The sequence below is a fragment of the Mustela nivalis genome (assembly GCF_964662115.1).
Source record: "Mustela nivalis genome assembly, chromosome: 3".
Lineage (NCBI taxonomy): Eukaryota > Metazoa > Chordata > Mammalia > Carnivora > Mustelidae > Mustela > Mustela nivalis.
Window position 1 is genome coordinate 174,875,312 of NC_139022.1, and position 20,306 is coordinate 174,895,617.

The 20,306-nt window shown below is 44.8% G+C and overlaps 1 protein-coding gene across 1 annotated transcript in view; it reads right to left on the minus strand.

The window, feature by feature from the left end:
* The window catches only part of ADCY2 (adenylate cyclase 2), a 406,568-nt gene that overhangs the window by 285,203 nt on the left and 101,059 nt on the right, over nucleotides 1-20,306 (minus strand). Inside the window, exon 3 of the mRNA XM_082723386.1 lies at nucleotides 5,808-5,969. Within this exon, the coding sequence (XP_082579512.1) occupies nucleotides 5,808-5,969 (162 nt within the window). The remainder of the gene's footprint in view (nucleotides 1-5,807; nucleotides 5,970-20,306) is intronic.

Sequence of the window (20,306 nt, forward strand, 5' to 3'; positions counted from 1 at the left end):
TTCCTGGTCAGCCTCCCAGTCGTGGGTCAGAACTGAGTGTCACCCTCACCCCGGGCTCAGGCAGGAGGCAACACCACAGCACAAGTGGGGAGGTTTCAGGCTCTTTCCCTAACCTCAGTCTCCCTCTGCCTCGATACAGCCATAAACAAAAAGGACTCCTTGCTGCTCTCAGAGTCACATGCATGCTAGCCTACTGATGCGAGGAAACTTATTTTCTAGTTAACCACGAATTGCTAAGGACTTTCGGTGCTCACACGAAATTCAGGATTGGTCAATAAGGATACATTCTTCTCAGGCAGGTGACTGGGTGGCTCAGTCGGTTAAGCGTCCAACTCTAAATTTCTGCTCAGGTCACGATCTCAGGGCTGTGAGATGTAGCCCTGTGTCGGGCTCCTCGCTCAGCAGCAAGCCTTCTTGAGATTTTCTCCCTCTCCCTCTGCCCCTCTGTTCTCTCTAGAGTAAATAAATCTTTAAAAAATAAAAATACATTCTTCTTACACAGAACACATAAAATGGCTCTTCTTTAAGTTTCCTGATATTTAAGGATTATCCCAGATTCCAGAAAAACTGTCCTTTGGAACCCAGTTAAGAAAACAAAGATGAGGAGAAGGGAGTTGAGGGAGATTGGAAGGGGAGGTGAACCATGAGAGACTGTGGACTCTGAAAAACAACCTGAGGGTTTTTGGAGGAGCGGGGGTGGGAGGTTGAGGGAGCCTGGTGGTGGGTATTAGGGCACGGATTGCACGGAGCACTGGATGTGGTGCAAAAACAGTGAATACTGTTACGCTGAAAATAAATGAAAAAAATAATAAAACGAGGGGAAAAAAAAGAGAAAACAACGATGAAGGCATTATAAGAAACGCTGAGGGACTAGGACAAGAGATCACAGCAAGCCGCTCAGAAGGATGTCTTCCTCCTCGACCAGTAAACGCGGCTCAAAACCTGCTCCTTCGCGCCCACTGCCTTGCCCTGGCCTCTCCTCCTGCGCTTCTTGTCCTTTTCCTTCTCTCCCGAATGGAACATTTTCATTTTATTTAGTTATTTATTTCTCTTTTTTTCTTAAGATTTTATTTATTTATTTGAGAGAGAACGAGAGAGCGTGAGAAGGGAGAGGGTCAGAGGAAGAAGCAGGAAGCAGACTCCCCACTCAGCAGGCAGCCCAAGGTGGGATTTGATCCCAGGACTCCAGGACTGTGACCTGAGACAAAGGCAGTTGCTTAACCAACTGAGCCAGCCAGACGCCCCAATATTTAATCTCCGTGGGTGGGGGGAGAGAGACTGCAAGTGCGTGAGCAGCGGGGGAGGGGCAGAGGGCGAGGGGCCGAGAGAAGCTTAAGCAGACGCTCCATGCAGCATGAAGCCTGAACGGGGCTTGATGTTACCACCCTGAGATCATGACTGAACCAAAGCGTCAGACACCAACCGCCTGACCCACCCAGACACCCGTCCTTCTCTCCTGAATAACTCAGTCCTCAGCCGTTGGGCAGAGCGAGAGATACCTGCACCTACAGGGGACCAGGGAAGCTAAACTCATCCACAGTGATAAAGCCGGGCTCGGTCCCAGGAGGGTCTGCCATGGGGAGAACATAGGGGACAGAGCCCCAGCTCGGGGAGGGGACCTCACACGGATGGAGCGTCAGAGTCTGAACCAGGGAAGGGGGCATGTGTAAGCGGAAGGGAATTTGGGCTACGCGAGAAGACACCTGTGTGGCGGTAGGGGTGGGAACTGAGAGAGGAGACTGGATCATACTGGGATTGATCCAGTAAGTTAACACATTAAGGATCATGGGAGCTACGTTGTTTTAACTATTAGCCAAAGAGTCACAGTGGAAAAGGAGAAAGTTGGCATGGAATCCACAGTGGGTTAGAAACAGCAGTGTGAGGTCATGGTATTTAATATGGAATGACAGATAAAAGTAGATGTAGGTGCAGACGCATGCGCTCCTTGCTTGGAGTACTGACACCCCAGTGGGAATAGAAAGACCTGAAGCCCAGATCTTGCTCCGAAGTGCCATTCTTCATGAAAGAGACCCAGGGCTCCCTGGAGAGATGACGGACTTCAGGGCCAGGACAGGGAAAGCAGGAGATGAACCTGGAACATCTTATTGTGTCAGACAGCAAGGAAGTGTTCCAAGAGTGAGGGGGACACATCACAAAAGGTAGAGAGCCCAGCCTGAAGGAGTATCCACAGAACAAGTCAGAGCCCAGACAGGCATCAAAAGAAACAGGGACGGCCACGGCTGATAAGCCACTGTATGGAACAGACAAACAGACGGTGGAGATACCAGCAAGTAAATAAAATGGGATATTGCCTGGCATCCAAGTACCTAGTAACAAAGAGAAATCCCCAAGTGGGAAAGTCTGGCAGACCGCACGCCACACTGATACCAGCATAAATAATGCGGCCCTGACAGAACATGACGGGAACAGCGTCACTTCCGCGACTCCTGCCGGAGAGGCACAGCCCGAATCTATTTGTGAGGAAATGTCAGACTCAGATTGGAGGACATCTGACAAAATAACGTCTGTAACCTTCAAGAGCGTTAAGACCTTGAAAGCCAAGGGAAGATTAAGGAGTCGCTCCAGACTGAAGGAGACCCAAGAGGCTTGAGAACCCGCCGCGACATTGCAGGATTCTGATCCGGGTTCTTTTCTGTAAAGGACGTTACTGGGAAACCTGGAGGAGTCTGAATGGCAGAGCAAAGTGATGTGGATTTCCCCGTTTTGTCAGCTGCATTACGGTTAGGTAGAACGGTGTGTAGGAAATGCAGCCTGGAGCATTAAAGAGTGAGGGGACATCAGATTGGCAACCCATCTTCCAACAGATTAGGGAAAGAACATTATACTAGATTTGGAGCTTATTGGTAGGTCTGTGATTGTCTATCAAAGTACAAGTTTAAAAAGCTGGTAGGGATTATACTTTATGTTTAAATGCATTAGAAATTACCATTCACGATTTTCAGTTTTTAACTAAATTTCCTCAGTTCAGTGATATAGCACAGCCTGAGGCTGAATTCCACTTCAAGTCAATGCTGGGAAAATAAGTTTTCTGAGAATAATGAACTCTGTTAATCCACATGGAAGGGAAGAGGGTGTTCTGTGATGTCAGCGCTTTGGTTAACAGAGAAACATTACAAGCTATGGATGGATTGCCAATGTTCAGGAAATAAAGGGAAACAAATATTCTTAATACGGATCCATGCTAAATAAAATGCATTCCTTCATGGATGGCTTGGAAGGCAGGCTAATACCGACCATCACCCACAGGAAAACCTCTTCACAGGAAACCAGTCTTTCATTTGTTGTAACTTTGCTTTAAACATTCATACTGCAGAAATACAACCACTTAGTCTACAGTATTCTAATTTAGGCACAAGGTTCATAGACAGAACTCAGTGGGGGTCTGGGTAGTTCGGTCTGTTAAGCATCTGATTCTTCATTTCAGCTCCGGTCATGGTCTCAGGGCTGTGAGAGGAAGCCCTGTACTTAGCTCCGTCCTGGTATGAAGCCTGCTTAAGATTCTCTCTCTCCCTCTCCCTCTGTCCCTCCTCCCCCGCTCGGGCTCTCAATCCCTCTCTCTCTCTTTATAAAATAAAATGAAATAAAACAAAGCAGAACTCAAGGAAGTGTTCTTCTCACATTATAAGCCAGTGCTACTTGTAGGCTGTATGTCCTACACCTGACCACGTATTAGAGAGCTTTTCCTCATGACTCTGACATTTACCACTGGACCTTCCATTTTAAATCTATCAGCAACTCCTGCCTTTCCTGAATCTCGGAATCACTGTGAAATTACTTCTGAAGCAAAGAAACACTGACATTCCATTGTTCTGCTCCTTTCGTGTTGTTCTTCTATGAAATAATTTGGAATGAAAAACTTGTCTTCTTTCGGCCATTCCAGAATTATCCCGTCTCTGGCTGACCACTGATAAGAATTATTTTCCTTTGTGTGTTTTGAAAATTGAGTAATTAAATATTTAAGACTGCATTCTTTCCCAATTTTTTCTAACTAATGGAAGAAACTAAAAATGCCTTTAAAAAAAAAAACTCACTACAGTATGTTATGACCTAGAAAAAAACCAGCGTCTTTACAAAGCACTTATCCCCCCCCCCCCCACTTTTTTTAAACCCCATTTAATCCTCACAGGCATGTATCTTAATCCTCATTTCCCAGAATATTTTTTCTATTGCACCTGCCCCGCAGACACTAGTTATTCATGAAGGGGCAGAAGAGACAAGTACAAGTTCAAGGGATGTCTTCCAGGAGAGCCTAAAACCAGGAAGGTGTCCAAGCCCGGAAAATGTGCTCGAGCGCCCCTGCACCCGCGAGCGAGGGCTTCCCCTGCGATCTTCCCAGCTGGCGGAGCAGCTCACCCGCTCCTGCCTCCCGCAAATACAGACCCAGCCCCAGGCCCGTCACCACGAGAGTGGCAAAGTGAATTTACTAGAGAAAGGAGAAATGGCCCCGCCTTCCAGGATGAGCTTCAAGGGGAGCTCTACCATCCTGCAGACAAAGCCGACACGGGGCTCTTGCAGGAAGGAACACGTTCCCCACCAGCCCCCAGGCACAGCTGCACTGTTTCTTCTCTTCAGAAACCACCACCCTCCGACTTCCATTTGATTTGCTCCTGACCAGTCTCCCTCTGAGTCCCCGAGGCTACAGGCTGCTCTGCTGGGCCGCAGGGAAGGCCACGGGAAATGCACGCAAGGACGCGGCTGGCCTCCCCATCCGAGCCCACCCCGGTGCCCCCCACGGTGCTCCGCATAGAAGTGCGTGACCCGCACTGCACGGCGCCATCGGGGCCAGGGCGCTCGGGATCCCGCGGAGCCAGCAAAGGGCGTCTCACAAACACCGGGCTTCCTGAAAGCTGCCTTAGGAGATCCAGGAGAGGAATGTTGAGAAAAGGGATCCCTAGAAAGCTTTCCAACTCGGGGGGATTGTTAAACACCCAAGGAGAAGCCTCCGGCTCCACTTCAAGACTCCAAATAAGACATTCCCTCAACTGAACCACAAACTGCGTTCTCAGACCACACCCCGGGCTCACCTGACCCAGGTCTGAGATTCCCCTTCCAATGGCAGGGCTGTTCGTTCACCAATTCTGTCAGCGCCTGCGGCGTTTTTACACCGCCGCTGAGTTTCTTCAATGTCTGAGTCTAATCGAGCAAAATTAAATATACCTGTTCCGGGTGAAAAAAAGGAACTCGGGAATAACTTCAAACCAGTGACCCCCGCATACAGATGAGGGTACGGGTGTCCACAGCAGGAAATCAAATCGCTTTCTAAATGACTTAGACTAATTAAGTACAATGGCTTCTTTGAAATGCCATTTATTAGCAAAGCTAAATTCGCTGTCTTGGCATTTTAAAGACCTTTATCATGCCCATGGACCTGCCAGAAAATTAGGAAATGGAGCAGTCGTTTCTCCTCTGTAAAGAAGGGGTTTCACATAGGAAGGTAGAGAGAAGTGGGGGGAGACTTATGATTTTAATTGTGTAAGTTATTTTCACTCTAAAAATAAAAGTGCTAAAATAGTCAGAATAGCTTGTAAGCCTCACAATCACACCACCGGCTCAGCAATCAGCAAAATGGAAGCACCATTCCTCATTTTCACTGACGCTGATTGCTAAGTGCTGGGGCCGCGGATGCATGCGGTGTGGCCGGCTGCCCACGAGAAACACGAGAGTCCACACCAGAAAGCAGAGCGAAAGCCCCTGCCAGGTACGGACAGTCGCACCCTGAACCAGCACACAGCCCCCCGGCACGCAGGGTGGGGTGGTGAGGGCCAGCAGAGGTGAGGCGCACCCACCTGCCAGACCAGGTGCTCCTTGGCCCCCGGGGTCGCAGAGAGGCAGACGCTCAGCACGATGGTGTGGGAGGAGGAGGTGAGCACGCTGGCGATGATGGCATCTCGCATGTTGAAGGGGAGCATGGTGTACACCACGAAGATGATGAAGAGGAAGAATGACACCTATGGGAAAAGAACAGCGAGAGTCACCGAGAGTCCCCATTCCCCGGGGCTTCCCTCTCCTTCCCATTAAAGGCTGCAGCAGACACCGTGAACTATACCCATTTAGAAAGCAGGATGACGATAAAACAAGACAACATGTTAAACCCAAGGGATAACAAGGAAGGACTAACACGGTGATGGAGAAAAATCGTTCTTTTTCAAAATGGGGGGATTTCCAGGTTTGAGACCCAAATCACGGCAGACATTAGGTAACTGCACACTTTTGGGATCTGGATGCAAGGAGCGTCCGAAACACCCCAGATTTAGTCTCCTCGCTGCAGCACACACGTCTGGATTCCTGAGTTCTGTCTCCAGCTGTTTCCAGAGACCCGTGGAAGATGGGCAGGGGCTGTCCAGGGGAGCTGGGGAAAGTAGAGACCCAGAGGGCATGTAACAAACAAAATGAAACAGCTTAGGGATGGTTCAGCTGTTAGGAAACTGAACAGTTTGACAGTTTCTCAAAAAGTGAAACACACAATTACTATAGGACCCAGCGACTCCTTTCTCAAGTCTCTGCCCCAATGAAATGAAATCAGGTGCTCAAACAATGCATGCGCACACATGTTCCTAAGAGCAGTATTCGCAGTAAGTAAAAGGTGTTAACAACATGAATGTCCACCCGTGGAGGAAGGGATAAGCAGCCTGGGGCACACGCAGGCAGGGGAGTAGCCGTCAGCTGGAGAAAGGAAGTACGGATACATGTTTTCACCCAGAGGAACCTCAGAAACATTATGCTAAGTGAATGCAGCTAGGGCAGAAGGCCCCCTACCACAAAGTTGCATTTCTGTGAGCTTTCGAGAATAAATAAATCTACAGAGACAGAAAGCAAAGTGGAGGTTGGCAGAGGCTATAAAGGGGAACTGGGAAGTAACTACTGATAGGGCCAGAGTTCCCTCTTGGGTGATGACAAGCTTTCTGGAGCTAGATGCAAGTGTTGGTAGCACATCACCATGAATGTACTAAATGCCACCCAGTACTTTAAAATGGCTAATTTATGTTACCTGAATATCACTGCGATTAAAGAAAAAAATCAATATGAAAACCCAGAGAAAGTTTTGGAATGGAAAATAAAATGGTTTAGTAGGTAATAAAACAGGCCATTTTCATCACAAAAGCAGCAGAGATGGAAGAACGTGGAGAAGGATGAAAAGGTGATAAACCAAGTGGGAAAAGAGCCGAGGTCAGGGGAATAGAAGAGCAGCATCGGGCGAGCTCTGCCGCACGGCTCTTCACTCAAGAAGAGAAGTGAAGGGAAGAGCTCATCCCGCAGTAGAGTGATCCGTGCTTCCCAAGGAACCCCAAATCCTAGCACAGCTGGAAGGACTTGGAGACACCATGCCAGGTGTTCTGTGGTGAGCCAAGATATGTGTTCACAAGGAGGACATGGGCTCTGCTCCTGGTGGATCTGAAGAGTGTGAGGTCTGGAAGGACACCAGGCTCACGCTCATTCCCCCTCTTGCATAGACATGGGGGTCCGCACCATGTATTACAAGAAAAAGTTACAGTCATCATTTCACTGTACAAGCTCTATGCATACAACCATCACAGACAAAAGAGCGTATGAAAGATCAGGGGGCATGACCTAAAAGGAAATTTGGATCTCCCAAACATGCTTCTTCCTTTACTCTAGGGGACTCTGCTCATCAGAGGAGCATGTATGGAACTTCTTGGAGGAATCAGTGAGGCCCTGGAGGCGGAGGATGAAGGCAGGATCCTGGATCTCAGGCACTTGACAGCTTGGAGAAGGGACGGTCACGTGGCTCAGCCATTGCTTCACAGCTGATGTTGCCTGAGAGAAAGGGTACCCAGCCCCACTCTAGCAAGACAATGGGGTGTGGTCTCCACATCCTCTTCTCTTAGATCCTGCAAGTTCAGGGGTCTCAGAATGACAGCCGAAGAGAATCCCGCCAGGAGTGGGGAAATGCGTCTAGGAATCCTCTCTGGGGAGCCTAGGCTGGGCATGGACCAACCGTTTCACGCCCATCTCCTCCCAATTCAGCCTAGTCCTGAGGGACCTCAGGTCAAAACACACGGGCAAAAGGATCACCATGGCCACACTATTTTTCTGGTAAATATGTTTTTTGTTTAAAATTTTACCTCTTTAAAAAGATTATAAAGATGTTTTTTTAGTCAAGTCTTGTTATTTAGCATTCTATTTCTATTCTATAGATGGGATGGGAAAAAATTATGTTAGACGGTTTTTGTGCCAAAACACCTAGATAGATGGAAAGAAACTGGGCAGCTCTCGGGAGGAAGTTTTCTGAGGCAGGTGCCAAGCTACATGGGCAGATGGGGGAGGTCCTCTCCCCCCATCTTCCCAAGAAGAGGATATACAGAATGAGTTCTTAGACCCCTAAATCAGATTTAAAAACTGGTAAGAACTAGGACATACATTTATGGGGGCCCTCTGTATACAGGCTCCTTCCCTGCTCTCGGATGCGTGATCTCATCTAGTCTTGACAAGAGCTCTAAGAGGGGGCTGTTCACTGCCTCCTGTTCTCTAAAAGTGCTATCGCTGACCCAGAGAAATGGGGAACTTGGCCAAAGTTCCCAAGTAGTCAGTGTCAAAGCCCAAACAGGAATCCATGGGTTTAATTCTTCACATGTTCTCAGTAACGAGTTGGCAATATTTCTCTCCCTTGATGGAAATTTCACAAAGCTGAAGGCCTAACAGAAGACACAAGTGCCCACGAACCACTTCTACAAGACTGACACAGAAAGACAGCAAGCATCTTCCCTCCTGCCAAGACAACCACAGAAAGTGCCCCATGTCTTGGCTCCAATACTGGATTCTTTGAGCAAGCAGGACCAGTTATTTTTAAAAGATTTTATTTATTTATTTGACAGAGACAGAGAACACAAGTAGGCAGAGAGACAGGAAGAGAGAGGGGGAAAGCAGGCTCTCCGCTGAGCAGGGAGCCCGATGCGGGGCTTGACCCCAGGACCCTGAGATCATGACCTGAGCCAAAGCAGATGCTTAACCCACTGAGCCACCCAGGCAGCCCAGGACCAGTTTTTAATCATCATTACAAAACTACTCACATTTCAAAGATAGGCTCATATTCCCTTTATTTCTGTACATTTAACTTTTGGTTTATGTTTACAGTGTGGGTTTTGGTAAAAAATAACATACAATGAACATTTAGCAAAATCATCAGAGAAGACAGTTACATTAAATACTGGCCCATCAGGAGCTAAAACATGTTTAATTTCTTGAATTCTTTCAGGGGTACAGATTCTGGGAAGCAGGGTTTCTCCAACTCAACCCTGTTGACACTGGGGGCTAGACAGTTCTTTGGAATGGACACTGCCCTGTGTAGTGTAGGAGGTGTGGAAACATCTCTAACCTTTCCCCAATAGACACCATTGGCATCCCCCTCTTCAAAGTTGTGCCAACTGCTGAAAATATCTCCAGACATTGTCACACCTTTCCCAGGGGGTAAGATCACCTTGATTGACAGCCATGAAACTAGAGAAAAAGTTGCTTTTAGGAATGAGAAAAACAACCATTACATTGTCATGGTTTACTGAGAAAAATAAATTGACTCTGAAATCCCTAAGAGCCACCAAATATTTTCAATTAAGATACTAATTTCTAGACACAACATTAATGCAAGATCCTATATCCTTCAAGAGGCATTAAAGGAATATTTTCAGGTATCAGAATTTACAATTACAACAAAGAGTCTCTCTTTTACAACTACACATTTTTCTTCCAATGCAAAACCTGTAGCAGTTCTTTGAAAATTATCATAACTTCTGAACAGCTTAATTTTGGACAGCTCTAAAGCTCTCACATTACTTCAATTAATATACACTTCCGCAGACATTTTGAGCTTTGAAAAGGAAGCACGTGGAGGGCTTATCTGCAGTAACCAAATGGAGAACAGACATTCTGTTTTCCAAATACAGTTGCTCCTGCTAAATGTTCATTTTTAGATGACAAAATGAATTTTTTAAAGGTCAATTAAGCAAGTTGTATTAAATCAAGTTTTGAATTTTACTGGTAGTATTTCAGGAGCTGAGCTCGGGGCACCTGGGCAGCCCAGAGCCTGGACAGGAAAGAAGAAAGTCAAGTGTGGTTTCAAGTCCCACAGGGGAATAGTCTTCACTTCTTATGATTCCCAGAGGGCTCTACTTATTTATTTTTTTTTAGCCTTCTTTCCAAAGCAACCTCAAATAGGGCCATATGTAAAACCAAAATGGATTTGGCACGTCTAAAGAATGTGTGGGTTAAAAGCTCCAAAAAGGCGAATGCAGGCACTTGGGTTTCCATGTTACCATGGGGACATTCCCATGACTGATTCCCCTTGAAGGTACCTCTGTCCAGAGGCTGAAGAAAGAGGAACCACTGATCTGATGATGGAGACCCTGTCCAGAAACGTGGATTGGCACAGTATCTGAAGCGGCAGTACTCCTCCCAATAAAACCAACTGAAGGGTTTCTCTTAACTTAGCCCACCATTTGCCTTTTGCAAGACCTACACATCTTCCCACCAGTCTACTTGAACCTCAAGCCCATAATTTTTTTCAAAGATTTTTACTTATTTTAGAGACAGAAAGAGCACATATGAGTGTGGGGTGCGGAAGGGACAGAGAGAAGGAGAAAGAATCTCAAGCAGGCTCCCCACTGAGTGAAGAGCCTGATGTGGGACTTGAACTCACGACCTTGAGCTCATGACCTGAGCTGAAATAGAGTCAGACAGACGCCCAGCCAACTGAGCCACCTAGGGGCCCCTGCTCCATAACTTTCAAACAAAAGAAGAGCTTCTATGTTCTTAAACCCACTCCTCTGACAGGCTAAGGCAATTCTACCCATGAGGTCTTCATGCCCCAACAACCCAGGTGCAAAGCTTTATGCGTCACCTTTGACAATTCTTCCCATCCACACTCAAAAACAGCGTCTTCTTACTTTAGGACTCCAGCGAACTGCATCTGTTTGTCTGCTCCTCTCCACACTTACTTCCACTGGGCTGGCTTCTTACTTTTCCATATGTTAAGAAATATGCTTCCCTATTTTTCTGTCACTTTTTCTTCTCCCCGTCTCCCAAAAAGGGAACCAGAGTGTATAGCCTTCTTTGTTCTTGCCTACTCTGCCCCATTCTCATTACCAAATATTTCCAACTTTCTTCCTTCTAGAAAGCATTGAGCATTTTCTTCCAAATCAGATGAGGACATCTGACTGGCTTTGCCAAATGCAGTGTGGAAAGAGGTCATAGGTGTCTTATGGGTGGAAATTAGTGCACAACTTACCAAATCCCCCTCCCCCTCTCTGGCAATCATGGAAACATGACACAGGGGATTCTCCCAGACATGGTCTCGTGTGAGAGGTAGATTCCTGCAGCTGACCCACATGGACCTGTGTTCATTTGAATGAGTCATAATCCTTTGTGGCAGTAAGCCCCTAGGACCTCAAGCACAGCTTATGTGGTCCTGACTGATACCAAGCTCGCTTGCTCTCTCTCTCTCTCTCTTACGCACGCACACACACGGTTTTACTGATGGATAAATTAGATGCCTTTATATGCATTACTCTGCAATTTGCTTTTTATCACTGAATTATACATGATGGGCATCCTTCCAAGTCTGTAGATATGAATATATATGATTTACTTTTTTACAAATGACAAAATATTCCATTAGTAATGGAGGCACCAGATTACTTACCATTTCCTTACTGGTGACCGTTCAGGGCAAGGCAGGAGCCCCTTACCCAGCCGCGGCGATGTTCTGGCGGATCTCCCTTCCTGCGACATCCCCTTTCCCTAACCCAGCCGACACACAGCTGCTAGAGTCAGGATTCTGAGTGCACAGGTTCAATTAGTTCCTTCCTTGGACAAACATTTCCTCTGGCTTACCCCGTGGCTCAGAACTCTTCTCTTCAAGGGTTTTCATGGTCACAGAATAAAGTCGAAACCGCACAGGCTGGAGGTCGGGACGTTTCCCTGACCAGACTCTCCACGCACACCCACACCCTACCCTGCTCGGGAGCCACGTCTATGAGCCTGGGGTGCATCCCCGGGAGTGTGGCGCCTTCCACTCCACATCTGCCACTCCCCGTTCTCAAGATGTCCTCCTTCCTCTTCTTGGCCTCTTGAATTCTCACCTCTTTCTAGACCCACTTCAGATACAAATTCGTATCATTTCTCCAACAACGTTTTCCAGCTGCCCCCCCATTTCATTCACTCCCAGGTCCTGGCAATAGCCCCCTGTCCTAGGATGTGGCCTCCCGAGGCCACCTCCCCTATACTGCATCCACTCACTTCTTCTCCATGATCCAGGCTTCATGGTTGTTTCTGGAGTCCTGGAAGAGATGCTTGTTCCTGGGCGCTCTGCCCACAGGCCCCCTGCCTGGCTCCCTCTCTGAAAACATCTGCTCATGGTCAAACTTTGAAGCAATTCTGCTCTTCTAGGGGGCACAAATCAAAATGCAGTGTCGAGACTACACTGTAAGACCAGAATTTAGATCTCAAGCACTTTCCATGCACTATCCATTTCATGCTCCATTCCCACATGCGGGACAGAGACTAAGCATCTGCAACATCAAATTGTTTAGTTTATGAATCAGAAATATGTCATAAACATGACTTTTTCCCCTTTTTTTAAATAGAAAAGTACTGCAAACGTGGAGAAGACTTACTTACGCAAGGATAGGATAGACAGAAATGGCCCTAACCAGACTCCATGTAAATCTGATCTCTCACGGCCCAGGTCCCTGGTGTGAAGTCTGTGGCTTCACTGTGTGATTCCTGTTTGTTTCAGAGTTCAATGGCAAACGGAATGTCCCCAGACATGCCAACAGTAGCTGAAAGATGGAGCGCGTAGTTTTTCCTTCCAAATTGTACCCCAGCTCTAATGTCACCATGAAGCTCTGTTGTCTATTCCAATCTCCCCGAGAAGGCATAAGCAAGCATAATCAGCAAGATAATCAGGATTACTCATGTAAATCACCATGGTTCTGTTGAAAATACATCATCTGAGAAATATCTTCTATTTTTTATGCTAATAATGTTAAGAGAAATAACATTCCAGTGAATGTAAGTATTTTATAATCAGAAGCTGAGCTCCTCAAATCACCCTTCTTTCCAACAAATCTCTGAGACATCAAAAATAGCAGGGTTTAAAGTAGTAGCTCAATTTTCAAAGAAAGATTTCACTAAAACCAGAGAAATTATACCTTCTTGAATAAAGCATGAATTGTAGTTCCTTTAACATTGTATCTTGGCGTTTCAGAACTAGAAATGCCAAATTTTAGTAAAAATTGCCAAAGGAAAAGAGAGAATTCTTGAATATAGTGATTGAGCATTCTGTAAGTAAATCCTACATTTGAATAAAAATTTTCTTTCTGAATGCTACTTCCATCTCAAAGGATTGCTGGCTTTGAGAACATCTATACCACTTACTAATTAAAAGCATTTACTTTTTTTTCTGGAAACAACTAGAAAGATATTTAGCCAGAAATATGCCTTAACATTTTTTAAGTTTTGATTCAAATTCCAGTAGAGTTAACAGATAGGGTAATATTAGTTTCGGGTGCACAAGGTAGTGACTTGGCACTTCTATCCATCCTCACCACGACAGGTGCACGCCTTCATCCCCATCACCTGTCTTACCCATCCCGTGTGTTCTCTCTAGTTGAGAATTTGTTCTTGGTTTGCCTCTCTCTCTTTCCTTTTGTTGATTTGTTGATGTACAAAATGATACTTAGCTTTTCATTGAGATTAGCATTTTCTTATCTTGTTCATTGATCATACTTTCTATAAGGATTACTTTGTCACTGTTACATTTCTTAGTACAAATATCGCAACTGTGTAAACAGTTTTTTCTTTAATTGGGGACTGTCAGTCATACCGATGTTTAGTGAAGCCATCCGTGTACATCCAGCCTTCTATGGCTAAGATTACCTTCTTTCTCAGGTGTGTCTTCCTTCCCTTTCCCCTCTTTCTTTCTCTCCCAGGTCCCCCCAGTGGGGAGGGGTGTGCACCTGCACATCTGTATCTATATTTACATGTGTATGTGTATACACATATAGAGAAACATATACACATACACATACACACACATACATGTGTATAATTCCTGTGTAAGTGCCATGTATACGTGCCTGGACAAAAGCACTAAAATCCCATCACACCTCAGCTCTTGTATCAGTTAAGAAGCCACCTCTCCCCAGCTCAAAGAGAGAGGATTTTCCACCAGAACTAATCAAGGGAAGGACAGCCCGAGTCTGCTTCGCAAGGAGGTCTAGATGTCTGACCCAGGTAGAATTCAGCCCAGCTCATGTCATGGATGCTTCCAGATGCTTCTGGAACTTTCTCATATTCCATTCTCTTTTTAATCACTCTGGCTTCAAGCCTCACAAGACTTCACATGGGGCTGCAGATTGAGTCCACTGGCTCAGTTCTAAGATTTTATCCTGAATTTCATGCTTGTGCACCACAGTGGATTACACAAACAGGAGAGCCAAACTGTCACTAGTACTATTTATGGGAAAGCATAACAGAGACTCTGGCTTATCAGAACAGGACTCAAGTATGCAATTCTCAATTACACATATTTGATCTTCCCAACCTCCAACCCTTGTCCTCCTATTCTTTCCCATCCCATTTAATTAACTCTAGTCTCCATACCTAAAAGTTATTCTTACTAGTTTTCTCTTCCTCATTCTCTTGATGCCCAGAAGACATCCTGAATCCACCTGTCCCTTTCCATCTGTGGCTGCAACTCTAGTCCAATTCATATGATCATCTTGGATTCCCGCACCATCATCCTGAATGCTCTCTCTCCCTACACCAGTGTCCCCTAGCATGAGTTTTCCATGCAAAAGTCAAAGTGATTCTTTTACAATTAAGAAATAATTTGCACATAACATCGTGTGAGCTTAAGGTGTACAACATGTAGATGGCATACTTTTACATATAATAATATAGTTATACTTCTGGGTACATAAACACAGGAAAGGAAAACAGGATACTGAAAACCTCCAAGTTATTTGCAGTATTATTCATAATATCAAGATATAGAAACAATCTAAGTGTCCATCAATGGATGAATGGATAAAGATAAGATGTGTATATATACATACCCCAAAAGTGGAATATTATTCAGCCACGAGAAAGAAAGAAATCCTGCCCTTTGCAAAAACATGAATGGACCATGAAGGCATTATGCAAAATTAGAGAAGTCCAAAAGAGAAGACACTGATGATGTACTTATACGTATGACATCACTTAGATGGGGAATCTAAAAACGCCAAACTTGTACAAACAGTAGAATGGTAGGTAAGATGGTGGTAAATGGGGGAGATCTTTGTCAAAGGGTACAGACTTGCGGTTGGAAGAAGTTCTGGGTATCCAAGGCATGGCAGGCACTGTCACTGAGTAGCAATACTGTATTACAGATATCAAAGTTGCAACAAAATCAGACCTTTAATGTTTGTCCCACAAAACATGATTATCAAAATGATAATCATGAAACATGATGGAGCTGTTTGCTAACAAGTCATGCAAACCAAAGTGATCTTCTAACATGTCCAAAATGACCATGTCACTCCCCCTCTATGTATATCCTACCATTGGCTTACTCTAACACTGAAGAAATATGCAAAGTCCCCATCATGTTCCCTTAGTAAGAGTTCCTCATATCTGGTCTGGCTGGTGCCTCCAATCTTCTATCTCAGCAACTCCATCACCGACATCCACAGTCCCTCCATACTGGCCCTCTCACTGGTCCTTGAACCTCAGGGCCTTTGCACTTTCTGTTCTGCCCCAAGTGTTCTTCCATTACCTTCCCTTGGCTGGCTTTTTCCTGCCATTTAGGGTTCAAAACTCAAACACTACCTCCCTGGAGAGAATCCACTGATCCCCTATCTAAAATATACCCCATTCATTCTCTAGCTAATCACCTTGCTTTAAATTCTTCATAACATTATTGGAATTGGAATGCTTACTTTTATGTTTTTCTAATCCTTATTTTCTGTCTTCTCCCATATAAATGTAGACTCCATGGGGACAAAGGCTCTGCATGGATGGTTCCCTACAACCAAGAACAGTACCTGTCCCATAAAAGCCCTCAACAAATATTTGCAGAAGGAAGGAATGAAACCTTTCAGGTGCAATGACACATGCAATCTGCTCCGTAAGGTGTAAATCAAGGGCGCTCTGCAGACACACGACTCCCACCACCACATGGCGGCATGCAGGACGACCCCCATTTCCATTCCAGCTAGCTCAAGCCCTGACTAGTAACAAAGATAACAGGGGAGCACAGCATCACAGCTATAGACTCTTCATTAAAAGACACACAATGCTGTCGATAATTAAAACCATTTTTTAAAATTTAATTTTATTTTTTCAGTGTTCCAAGATTGTTTATGCACCACAGCCAGTGCTCCATGCAATCCGTGCCCTCCTTAATACCCAATGCCAGGCTCACCCATATCCCACCCCGCTCCCCTCCCAAACCCTCAGTTTGCTTCTCAGAGTCCACAGTCTCTCATAGGTCATCTCCCCCTCTGATTCCTTCAATTCACTTTTCCTTTCCTTTTGCTAATGACCTCCACATAATTCCTTATGCTCCACAAATAAGTGAAACCATATGATAATTGACTCTCTCTGCTTGACTTATTTCACTCAGCATAATCTCCTCCAGTCTCATCTATGCTGATACACAAGTTGGGTATTCATCCTTTCTGATGGAGGCACAACACTCCATAGTATATATGAACCACATCATCTTTATCCATTCATCTGTTGAAGGGCATCTTGGCTCTTACTACCATTTTGCAATTGTAGCCATTGCTGCTATGAACATTTGGGTACAGATGGCCCTTCTTTTCACTACATCTGTATCTTTGGGGTAAATACCCAGTAGTGCAATTGCAGAGTCATAGGGAGGCTCTATTTTTAATTTCTTAAGGAATCTCCACAGTTTCCCAAAGTAGCTACACCAACATGCATTCCCACCAACAATTTAAGAGGGTTCCCCTTTCTCCACATCCTCTCCAACACACGTTGTTTCCTGTCTTGTTAATTTTGGCCATTCTAACTGGTGTAAGGTCGTATCTCAATGTGGTTTTGATTTGAATCTCCCTGATGGCTAATGATGATGAACATTTTTTCATGTGTCTGTTAGCTATTTGCATGTCTTATTTGGAAAAGTGTCTGTTCATGTCTTCTGCCCATTTTTTAACATGGGTTTTTGAGTGTTGAGTTTGAGGAGTTCTTTGTAAATCTTGGAGATCAGCCCTTTGTCTGTAGTGTTATTTGTGAATATCTTCTCCCATTCCGTGGGTGACTTCTTTGTTTTGTTGACTATTTCCTTTGCTGTGCAGAAGTTGTTTATCTTAATGAAACCCCAAACCATTTTAGAGCAAGGAATGAAAATTAAACCCACTTCTTAGCATCGGCAGTGTGCTCTGCATTCACTAACCTGTAAGTGTCTGATGTCCCCTGCCTGGGTGTATGCACCATCTTCCCTGTTCCCTCCAGTTCATTACTTGTCTTGGCTGACCTGTCATGTGGTGTCAGAGACTCAGGCCTCTTCTATGCTTCCTGGTATCCCTGGATCAACAATATCCCTGAATTGTCCTTTGCTGGGCAGAGCACAGATGTCTGCTACCCTAAGTGTGGGCCCCACCTCACCTGAAAACTCATTAGAAATACACACTCTTGGGCCATGCCTTGCATTTAGATATGACTCTCTACTGTAGTCCTGTTCCCAGGTCATATGCATGGGGCCTACATGGATCTGAAGGGCCATCCATGAGTTCAAGGGTCGGTCACTCTCCATGGGGTGGTGGTCATTGCAGGGAATTTCCAACACTCCAACCAGATAGATCACGAGATGAAGGAACTGTATTCGTCTCTGCCTCTTTCAAGTCTGGTGCTAAGTAGTTACTGAATTCATCAATTAGACAGTGAACTGTGACAAATAATTACTCATCTTTGACCTGGTTACCACATCTTATTTCTTGAGGCCTCCGGACCAATTTGATTTTAAAATAAGGACTAGGTTTAAAAAATATATATTTATTTCCAGCATCATTTCTACTAAGTAAGCAAAAAGGACCAGGTCCACAATTACTGACAGCCTGGAGCATGTCTCACACCTTCCTCTGTGTGGTCGTTACCCCATTCTGCCATGTGCTCTCTCGTGTCCCAGGCAAAATCTGAATTATCCAATCGAGTCATCAATTAGTATCTCTTGTTTAATACAAGAGATATTATAATGAAAAAATTCTTTCTTATAATGAAAAAATTCTTAGAAATTCTTGGAAATTAACTTCATACTATTCCCAAAACATCCTTTACGACCATCATTTAGAATAAAACTCAGGACACCTTGAGGACTTGATAATAGAAAAGAGTTTACATTTCTTCTACAGTCACCTTCAGCTAAGACGATTTCCCAAGTATCAACGCCCTCAGTACAGAATATGAAAACATTTCTTTAAATGTTATGTTTTGAAGTGAGAGGCTACATATAATGCTCTTTGATGGAAAGCCTGGGCTGCAGAGAGTACTGATGAAATCATGAATCACCACGTACTGCTCATTCTTCTTCGGAAATGTTATTCAGACTTAGGGAGACTGATGGAATCAGAGGAGAAACAATGACTCTCACTGTGCCTTTTTTCATTTAAAATAAGTAGGAGGTAGAGCATAAATTTTAAAAAGCTTGGGGAAAAAAAAAGAATAGTAGGATGTAAAAACCTGATATCCTAAGGGAACAAAGGCAGCTTGTTCTCTCCCTAGCCCTCTGTCTGTTCTGAGCCCTGAGCAGTACTTAGTGGTGGGTAGTGACTGATGTGGTTCCTTCCCTCGGTCCCTTCTTTTCCTCCTGACTCCCTGTTTGGTTTTGGGTCCTCATCTACCTAAGTGTGTCATCTACCTTTCTTCACTCATCATTCATATGCATGTATCCCCCAGGAGTTACTTTCACTGTACAAGGTAATTTATTACCTATTATGGAGAAGACACAGACAAGCCCTGTTCTTAAGACATTGAAATTACTTGGATCTAAGGCCAATTCTCAAACGTGCTCATTTATTTCCCATACCTCCTTCCCTGCTCTCCTCATAGTCACATGATGATGGCAGAGTCCATCTGCAAGTCTGGTATGTTTAGAGTTAAAAATTGGAAAACTTTCCACCAGTAATTATCCAAACACTATGTCTGAATGTGGGCTACTCTCTGCATTGTGAAAGTGTCTCTTGGGCCTGAAAAAATAGTATCGTGTTCCCCCTTCCTTTCCTGTTTCCCAGAGCATCTATCACATTCTGTAAAGAGTTGTTTTGGATAGGGATTTCTTGGCCAAGACAAAAATGAGAACACAAAGCATTCCTAATGTCCCTCACTTAGGCACAGTCTCCTAATGTGTCAGAAAGTGTACAATATGGTTATCTACCTGCAATTCTTCCTTGTCTCTAGCTCTCGCCATGGAGAAGAGCAGGTGGAGATACCTCCCTAGCTTACTGACTTTGAGCATGGCCACATGACTTCCTTCGAGCAATGGAGTATAGGCTGACAGCAAACCAGTTCAGAACTGAGGCTTTAAGAGGCCTCAATTCACATTTCTGCCAGCCTCCTTGGAGTTCTGGTCTTCCACAACGAGATGGCCACGGTCCAGAAAAACACATGTCTTTCAAACAGGTCTGACCGAAGACACGCGTAGCAGGCCTGGACGGAACCCACAGTCTACAGTCTACCTACCTGTTTAGTCCAGGAGGGTTGTGAGACCAGACAAATTCAGCAACTGGCAGACTGATGAGTGTGACACAGGAAATATGTCATTACTCCAGAAGCCACTTGGATCTATGGCTTACTTGCTATTCATCATTCAGAGCGGAAACCCAAGTAAGGTAAAAATTCTTATCAGAAATGATTTGCTACTGTAATGAAGACCTAAAATATAGGTCATTTCCTTTGGGACTCCTGGAAGTTGTTGCAGGCTCCAGCAGAATGTTAACTCACGGCAATATAATTGTTAAGTATCACTTCTAAGACAATTACCAGAATGTCCAGGCTTCCCAACGTCTACAAATTGCATGACAAGGTCTTTAGAAACACCAGAAGAAATGGGAAAGAGTGGGTGTGTTGCCAGAAATGTCCCTGAGTATACAGAAAGAGCATTATCTAACCTAAAACTGACATTTTCTCTAGCTCAATACCCATTACGAACAAGATTTACTGGCAAGTAGTTTCTTATTTTACAACTGGAAAAATCAAGGTGCTGAAGGGCTAAGTATTTTGCCAAAGTCCTAAGAAAAAAAAAAGAGTAACAACATTATTTTGCCATA